Genomic DNA, 9,750 nt, shown 5'->3' with positions numbered 1-9,750 from the left:
TCAGATTCTGCCTGACTGGCTGTGCTTTTCCAGCGCCACACCTTTTGACCCTTGGGTAGTATTGTAGAACAAAGGGACGTAGTGGTGCAGGTACATAATTCTTTCTTTGAAGTTTGCATCACTGGTAGACAGGTGGTTAAAAAGGCATTTGGCTTCATTGCTCAGTCCTTTTGAGAAGAGGAGTTGGGTCGTCATGCTGAGGTTGTACAGGATATTGGTGAGGCCTTTTCTGGAATAGTATCCAGTTCTGCTTGCCCTGTTACAGGAAGGATATTATTAAGCTGGAGAAGGCTCAGAAGAGTTGTTGCTGGGTATGGAAGGTTTGAATTATAAAGAAAGGCTGGGACTACTTTCACTGAGAAATTTATAAAATAATGAGGGGTGTAGATAGAGTTAATGGTAGCTGTCTTTTCCCTGGGATGAGGGATTTCAGGTCTAGTGGGCACATTAAGGTGTGAGGAGAGGAATTTAAAAAAGATATAACAGGCAAATTTTTTTACACAGGGTAGTTTGCATGTGGATGATGAACTTCCTGAGAAAGTGATGGATATGGGAACAATTACAGCATTAAAAAACCATTTGAAGAGATGCATGAATAGGAAAGATTTGGAGGGATATGGGCCAGGAGCAGGCAGGTGGGGCAAGTTTTTAGTTTATATTTGGCACGGATTGGTGGACTGAAGGGTCTCTTTCAGCTCTGTGACTCTGAAGATCGTTCATTCCACCCAGAAAAAAACCCGTGACATTTGGAATGCACAGGTAAGGGGTGCAGGAACCTGGTTGCATTTCCAAACATGACTCTGCTCCAAATCTTGAAACCTTTTATTTAAAGGAAGAACCTAACCAGTGGCAGTGTGTGTTACCAGTTGGAGTGCTGTAATGGGAAATGCAGTATAACTGCAGAGTGTAGTGCTTATCCATTCAGCTACACTGAGGTTTGCCATCAGATATCAAACTGTGGGTGTTCCCTTCTCTCTACAGTATGTCTGTAACACAGGCTATGGAGTGGCTAATTGAGCATGCAGAGGACCCGACAATCGACGCACCGCTGCCTGGGGATGGGACAGCTGGAGGGCCAAGAGCAGCTGCAAAGAATGCAAAGCCAGAAGCTGTCAATGAAATTGCCAAACAAGATGAATTGACTGACATCTTTAAGAAAATCAGGCGGAAACGAGAATTTCGACCAGAACCCAGAGTAAGCAGAATTAATTGATTTGAATTTGTGTGACATGAATGGAGTTCTGCTTGCACCTTGAAGTCTAGTTTTTGTGGACTTTGGCGTACTATTTGTTGCTTAATATAGCACCATGGGTATTCACAATTTAAAGTTGGAGTGCATAGATTTTGAAAAATGTAATGTAAAGAGTTATGAAAAATATGGAGCTATGCAAGTGAATATATTTCACTTCAAAATCTCATTTTATCTCTTTATTATGAGTATTTTCCTGATATTGCACAGTACTATATATGATCAATTCAACCAGCTGAGTTGATTCCAGTCATTGTACACATCCCTTTGGTAAGTCATTGTGCCTCAAAGATGTTGAAGAAGTCCAGTTTGAGATACGCAAGCAGTGACAAGACATCACAGTGAGAAAGAACCAAATAGTTTTAAAATGTGACACTTCCTAATTCTGCCAGGAGTAAAATGCCCCAACACAGCTGAGCAACAACCTGGAGGTGATGTTGAAGATTCTGCATTTTAACTCTGAACTATAATTTTGCTGGCTCCGAGCAAGGAGCTCCGGTTACCTGTGAAGACTGGCTCTCTGCTGTGCGGTAGGCTGCGATAAGGTTCTTGTCTGAGGATCTTATCGCTGGTCAGGAGCTAGTGTTATACAAACTTTGATCAGCCAATTTCTGTACGACAGTTTCCTCATTTCCCCTTCCCCCACCTCACCCTAGTTCCAAACTTCCAGCTCAGCACTGTCCCCATGACTTGTCCTACCTGTCTATCTTTTCCATCTATCCACTCCACCCTCCTCCCTGACCTATCACCTTCATCCCCTCTCCCACTCACCTATTGTACTCTATGCTACTTCCCCCACCCCCACCCTCCTCCAGCTTATCTCTCCACCCTTCAGGCTCTCTGCCTTTTATTCCTGATGAAGGGCTTTTGCCCAAAATGTTGATTTTACTGTTCTTCGGATGCTGCCTGAACTGCTGTGCTCTTCCAGCACCACTAATCCAGAATCCAATTCCTGTACATGTCAGGAGGGCCAAGGAATGATCAAGAATGTGCTTTTACCACAATCTACATCCATGGGTCAGTGCAGAATTGTTCTGGTTACTATTTATTGTGACATTGCACCTCCAAAAAGAATTGTTCATAATTTTGCTACATGTGAGCAGAGAGTTTCGTTTCTAAGAATGCTGTTTTGTGAATATTAAATGTACTGAATGAAAATTTAGCTCTTCCATGAAAGACTGTATGCAAGTAGCAAGGAATTTCAAAAAATTGGTAGCTCAAGACCAGACAAGTGATTTCTAAATAGATGATTTGATTTTTGTTTTTCTTTTAAAGGCTATGATTGCTCTGATGGAAATGGGATTTGATGAAAAGGAGGTGATAGATGCTTTACGAGTTAACAATAACCAACAAGATGCTGCTGTAAGTGCACGTTGGACAGATCACTTAAGAAAACCAAAACTCTGAAAAACTTGATCTATATATGTGTTGAAGTTAAACGTTTTTGATTTCGGGATTTGTAATACAGCTAATAGGAGCAGCAGGAGGCCATTTAGCCCCTCGACCTTGATCTGCCATTCAACGAAGCCTTGGCTGACCTTTCACCTCTAAGATTTCCTGTAATACACCCCATGTCACTTGATATCTTTAATATTGAGAAATCTTTAAATCTGTCTGGAATATGCACAATTATTAGCAGCATTGGCCCCTCTGTGGTAAAGAATTCTAAACAATTCTTAAGATTCACCACTCTGATTTTTTTAAAAAACCAAATTTGTTTTTTTTATCATCGTCCCAAAATTGGCTGCCTGTTAATCTGAAACTGTCCTTGTTTTAGCCTGGTGAAATGCTCTTCCAGCATCTACCCTATCAAGCCCTGTAAGAATTTTTAAATGTTTTAATGAGATGACAATTTCCCAATCTTCTAAACTCTGGAGAACTTGGGAACAGTCTTCCCAGTTTTTTTTTCATTGGGAAATCCAGAGTCCAAAATGGAAAAACAGATGGTCCCTTACTTGACAAATGGCAACACTCTGTAATAACACCGTTCAGATCAAAACATAATTGTGTGGCACTACATCCCAACAAGAGGTGGACCACCTTGGGCAAGATAATTGTGTGTTGGTAGAAGTACAAATGGGCCTAAAACAATGATCACTTGCTTGTGGCATTTCAACCATTGTACTGCTGCTAAGAGCTTTTCTCACCTCACCGATGTATATTAAGCCATGTTGCTTTCTTTTCCCTACCTCTCAAAAGTTGTGATAGTTATAAAAGCAAATTAAAAGCCAATTACTGCGGATGCTGGAATCTGAAACCAAAAGAGAAAATGCTGGAAAATCTCAGCAGGTCTGGCAGCATCTGTAAGGAGAGAAAAGAGCTTTGACAAAGGGTCAGTTAGACTCCTAACATCAGCTGCTGAGATTTTCCAGCATTTTCTCTTTTGGTATGGTAGCTATAATGTTCAGATGAGATTTTCACCAGTTTGTAAGGAGTTCTAAATAAGAAACCATTACATGAACATTCACGTCATGTAACTCTCTCCATATCCTGTTGCATTAGTGTGCCCCAGAAATATTTTTCATTTCAATCTGAACCTCCCCAGTTGTGATGGAACTACCACAAATGTTGTCTCGATGAAGAATTTGAGGATGACTACCCCCCACCAGTTTTATAGATGCTGTAAACAGAATTCTACCTGAAACAACATGTGGCTGCAACTCTGTTCTTAGCTGCACATTGGAGTGTAACATAATCCCTACAAATCTATCAAATTGCCGATCAGGAACGAATTATTATTATTTTTCAGTGTGAATGGTTGCTGGGTGATCGGAAGCCCTCCCCTGAGGAGTTAGATAAAGGCATTGACACTGAAAGTCCATTATTTCAAGCCATCCTGGACAATCCTGTTGTACAGCTGGGACTGATTAATCCTAAAACACTACTTGGTAAGTTTTTTCTTTCTTTGATCGATCAAGTAAGGCTAGGGTTCAAACAGTTGTTTTCTTTTATTATTTTTATCTTCCTGTCATTTTTTATCTCTCTATCAACTACTGGGTTGGTATTTTTACTCCACCACCACCCCCCACCCCCCCAAAGTTCGTATGCAGTATGTCCATAAGATTATAATAAATATCTATTAAGTGTTGATATGCTCTTCAGCAGCCAGCCCTGGGTCCAACCTAATGCATGCGCACACATTTCAACTCGAGATCGACAACCAAGTCCTACCTGATTTCTCTTCAGTAACTAATGAATCACTGATTCAAGAAACTGATGAGGAAGAATTCTTTTGAGCGTAGAATTCCACAGATTCATTACTACAATGGAGATGTACCATAGTGGGTTGTGAAATGTATCCAAGGCTAAGATGGAATGATTTCCCAACAGTAATGGAATCCAGGATTATGGGGATAAGACAGGAACATGAAATTAAGGATATTCAGATCAACCATAATCTCATTGAATGGTAGAGCAAACACAATGGACCAAATAACTCCATAAGACATAGGAGTGGCAGTAAGGCCATTTGACCCATCAAGTCCATTCAATCCTGGCTGGGCATTTCAATGCCACTAACTCGCACTTTCCCCTTATCCTTTAACTCCTTGCAAGATTAAGAATTTATCAATCTCTGCCTTGAAGACATTTAACGTCCCGGCCTCCACTGCACTCCGTGGCAGTGAATGGCCTGCTTCTCCTGTGTCTTTAATGTTATGAACATAGTGGCACCTGTATGTTGATTTGAGGAAAGAGATGCAGAGTTAAACGTTTCAGGTCAGTGACCTTTTGTCAGTTCTCTACCACAGATTCTGCAAAACCTGCTGGCAATTTCCTGCATTCTTTGCCTTTATTTTCAGCGATTCACTAATTTGTTACTGTAGCAGGGATGTTTCACTGTGCATTGATGCGTAAGATAATAAAGTGTGAGCTTCGATGGTCAGTATGCACTTCATGTTTCCCATAAATTGCATTTAACGTACATGGTGACAGCAGCACTAATATATTCCTAGGGCTCTCTGTGGCAGTGGGTGTCTGTGCTACAGTAACATTGGTCAATTCATTGAGCTAATGGAGTGTTGGTCATTTTGAGTGAAATGAGCCTCAGTGTGAAAAACTGCATGAATCATAATGTGGATGCAAAAATAACTCTTTCTGTGGACGCCTGTTCATATGGAGTCCAACACTGGCTGTGATTGTGCTCCTGATTTTCCATGGCAGCTGTTGTCAACTAGCTAACATTTGAACACAAATGGCATACTTAATACATGAGGAAAGTTCATATAGGGATATTATTTGAGATATAACTCTTCCAATGTTAAGCAAATGTTAAAATAGAAAATGCTGAAGAAACTCAGTAAGCCTGGCAACATCTGTGGCAAGAAGTGCACAGTTAATATTGAGTCCAGTGTGACTCTTCAGAACAAAATAATCTGTGCTGCTTTGTTGCATTTGCACTGTTCCTCAGTCTATATAATTGTTGGATCATGTCTGTGTGCTTCATTAGTGTTGTGAACAATGAAACTCTATCTCACAACACCAGCTGCATTCTCTTCATGTACGATACTGTGTAGCAGCCAATTGAACTAACAGATCAGTGAGCAAGGACTAAAAGTTCCTTTTCGCCTGGAAAAGGAAGAAAGGTTGTTGACTCATTTCACTTATGCTACACAACATCTTACTGGGGAGAAAGAAATATCTTTCTTGCTTTTATAAAATGCTCAGCTGTGGTTTCTCAAGGAATTTGATTGCTCTGAATTGTTTCTGCCCTTACCCATCAAGCCTAAAGGCATTCTGGTGAATGAGCTTTGCTCATACTTTTGCATCCTGAGTTTCTGGGGAGGTCTACTCAGCCATCCAGCAGCATGACTCTAATGAAACAACAAGTTTTCCCACGTGTAGTGTGCTGTTTAACTTTGTTTTCTGCAAAAGTTGTTTATTTCTCCATTTCTGTTCCAAACAGAAGTGTGAAAGTAACGTAATATGTCATCTTGTATACTAAATTTGTTTTTTTTTAAAATAATGTAGATTAATTTAGGTTGAGAATTGCAAAATAACTGATCATAGAAACCATTAATTAAAAGATAAAGTTTATTTAATGATTGCAACAATGTTCATGGTTTTCAATTAATATTTGCTTTTAAGATTATTTTAGAAGGTTTGAGTTCTATGCTATTATCTGCTGTAGCATTTCATTTGTATCATGTTACCATTTAATTGTTTTTTTTAACCTTCCTCTGCTCATCCCCACCAATGTGTTCCCTTCTTGCAGCATTTGAAGATATGCTGGAAAATCCGTTGAACAGCACTCAGTGGATGAATGATCCTGAGACAGGTCCTGTGATGTTGCAGATTTCTAGAATCTTCCAGACTATGAATCGCACATAGGACAACTGCTCTGCCTTGACAGAAAAGCTCCCAGCTGTTCATCTGCAGAAAAGGGTGCCATCTCCTGAGAAGAGTGTTTATTGGTGGATTATTCACTAGTGGACCCTGTTTGTACTTGATATGGGTAGATTGCAACTACATCCACTTAACTACTGTTGCCTTTGGATCTAGTGCTTAACGGCCTTGATTTGAAGCTTTTAATTTAAAGTAAATGCTGTTAGTAAATTGCACAGAGTTTGAGACACAAAAGAGAACGCTTATATTAAAAAAAAGCAAACAGTAATCCCACTTTAGGGAAAAGGCAACAATTGTGTCTCGTGGCTTTTGGATTTGAGAACAGCCAAAGAATAAAGGGAAAAGGCGTGATGTTCACTAACTAAATGATTATTGTTTGACTGTGTCTCAATTTTGGAACCCTGTACCTCTTTGAAAGAAGCAACGAACAATGTTTTTGTAAACGGGGGAACTATACTGTCCCTTTAAATGCACCAAAGCAAACTCGGAAGAACCTTTAATGTGGGAAGCAGTATAAGACACTTGGTTATCTCGGTTGTTTGTCTGATAAGAACCTCAGAATTAGCAGTGTTGTAGTGAAGGAGCCAATGCTGCAGTGATTGCAAATAAATGTTTGCTGTTTAAGTGAATGAGAGGTTTCTGTACACAAGTCTAGGTTCTGATTGATACTCTTGTAATATCAGAGTGGATAGTGCTGTAAGAAGACTTAGAATGCCAAACAGGTCTGTTTAATATGCAGAATCCTCCTCCTCCTGATTCCTTTTATCCTTTCAAAAAACAATCTCTTAATGGAAAGAAAGATTTCTTTTATAGCTTTGGAGAGAAGCCACTTTCTCATTATCATACCTTGGTGCTCATTACCACGGTGTACAAAGAATCTATAAATGTTGGTTTTTATACAATAGTCAATTTGGAGATCTTGTATAGATGAATTTTTATTTGTGATAACCCAGATGTTCTACATACCAGCCTGCACGCTGCAGAATGAGGAAATACATAATGCCTCCTAGTTTTAGTTGTATGATGAAGGATTTGTCCACTGGAATCTATCATTGCCGCTGGCAGTTGAAGGAGTTTTACTTTACTGCAATCGGTGAGGTATTAAACTGGCCTCAGGGATTTGAATACTGATGGAGTGCTCTGTATATTAAAAAGTGATTTGGTTGCTGGGATTTTCCTCCATGCCAGAGTCTCTGAAAGCAGTAACATTTTACTAAAGATATGTAACTGAGACTGTCAAAATAAAGAAACCCGAAGGAGTGCTTTCACCTCTGGGCAGTGAAACTGTAATCTCCTTCTAGAAAGAGTTGATAGTGGTGCTACATGTAGGGGTCAAAAACTGCAGTTCTTCCCTGTGGTGCTTGCTTGTGTTTTATAAATGTTCTCGCTCTTAAGAGTTGTACTGAAAACATCAGGGGTTGACCATTTTAAAGACAGCTTCACTGTAATCAGAGCATCCGATAAAGAGACTTGGGTTTGTACTTAGCGTGTGAGACTAGCGATGCTTTAAAGGTGAGGCCAAACTGTGTGTTGAAGATTTTTTTTTGGAATATTTATTTTAGCTGAAAAGAATTGTCAAATGTTTTGCATTAAAGGGAGTCATGCCAGGCTTGTAATTAGCTGGCTCTTTTTGAAATTTTGTTGACTTGCTTTTAATTTCTGGTTTTCTTTGCTGCTTTTGAAAAGCATTTTCAATTTTGCTGCCATCGTCCCCATTTGTACTGAACAGACCAGCTAACTTCCTTCCAAATTGGCTCCAGCTAGATTTGGTTACCAGAGGATGACTGTCTCTGCCTGAAGTGTAGTTTTAAATTGATGCCTAGGATTATTAACTATGATTTGTGCAATTTAAAAAAAAAAAATTGATTGTGACTTCAGAAACTTAAATATCATGATTGGCTGCACTGCTTCTTGACATCACAGATTGGAGTATTTTCTCATTCTGCTGTTATTGACTTAACCACACTTTTTCTCTATCTAAAATTCTGTTTTCTCTTAGCAATTTCCTTCCCCCTTCCTTCAGAAGATATTAATTGGTTGCTTGGCATTCTCCATGGATGCCTAGCTCCCTTGTGTACCTCATCAAAGTGACAATCAGAACACAGACAAGGCTGTCAGGCGGGAAGTTCAGGCATGAATGGGTTGGGTGTGGGGGAGTTTGCAGCACTGTGTTCGGACCGCACTCATTTTTCACTTCATTAATTTCCTGAGCCATTGCAGGGATTCCTCATAAGCTGTATGTGTGTGGGGACCCTTTCATTGAGTAGCCTCCACCATACAATTCAGGTAGCTGCCTGGTACAGTTCCTAATTTGTGTCATGTAGTGTGTTTTCACTTCTGGAGCTGTGTAAGCCCTAACAGTGTGTTTAAATATTGATTCATCAGAGGAAAGTGAAACTGTACCACCATGTTGCAAGCATCTGAATGTGTGGTCTACTCTTCTGTGTCAGTCTGCCAAGTTTACATTTTTAAACTATTACTGCTTTCCTTCACTTTCAAATTCATCTTTTGAATACTCTGGGAAGAAAAACAGGGCAGTCCAGTCCTTTGACAATTCCACGAATGATATCAATTGCTGGTCTTAGTCATACAGCATGAAACTTGTCCAACTCATCTGTTCTAACCAGCCACCCCAATCTTGACCCACATCCCTCTTAAACCCTTCCTATTCACTTACCCATCTAGATGCCTTTTAAATGTAATTGTATCCACCTCTTCTTCCTCTGGCAGCTTGTTCCATACCTGTGCCACCCTCTGCTGAAAAAGTTACCTCTTGCGTCCCTTTTTTAAATCTTTCCTCTCTCACCTTTTAAACCTTTTTTAGGTTTGGACTCCCCTCCCTAGAGCAAAGACCTTGAGTGTTCACCCTACCCACGCCCCTCATGATTTTATAAGCCTTTTATTGATCACCCCTCAGCCTCCAAAGCTACAGGGGGAAAAAAAACCAAGCCTATTCTTTGAAATCCCTGATTTGGATCATATGATTTTAATTCTCTTATTCCTTTTTGCATTAAACAATTGAGCTATAAATATCAAACTTCCTTTTGGCAGAGGTGTGTACACGAATACTTTGAAGCTCAGTCTCTAAGAATCAAGTGATCCACTGTTCAGCTTGGATAAAAGTGATGTCATCTTTTTGTTCTGTACAAGTCGGAAGA

General features: G+C 39.8%; 1 protein-coding gene across 1 annotated transcript in view; it reads left to right on the top strand.

The window, feature by feature from the left end:
- The window catches only part of ubac1 (UBA domain containing 1), a 36,909-nt gene extending 28,677 nt beyond the window's left edge, over positions 1-8,232 (top strand). Inside the window, exons 7-10 of the mRNA XM_072565827.1 lie at positions 982-1,195; positions 2,525-2,611; positions 3,999-4,137; positions 6,462-8,232. Coding sequence (XP_072421928.1) covers positions 982-1,195; positions 2,525-2,611; positions 3,999-4,137; positions 6,462-6,577 — 556 coding nt within the window. The 3' untranslated portion in view covers positions 6,578-8,232. The remainder of the gene's footprint in view (positions 1-981; positions 1,196-2,524; positions 2,612-3,998; positions 4,138-6,461) is intronic.
- Positions 8,233-9,750: the final 1,518 nt, after the last annotated feature.

The sequence above is a fragment of the Chiloscyllium punctatum genome, chromosome 49 (genome assembly GCF_047496795.1).
Source record: "Chiloscyllium punctatum isolate Juve2018m chromosome 49, sChiPun1.3, whole genome shotgun sequence".
In the NCBI taxonomy this organism is placed as follows: Eukaryota; Metazoa; Chordata; class Chondrichthyes; order Orectolobiformes; family Hemiscylliidae; genus Chiloscyllium; species Chiloscyllium punctatum.
The sequence above is the reverse complement of the archived record's forward strand: the minus strand, read 5'-3'. Positions and strand labels throughout refer to the sequence as shown.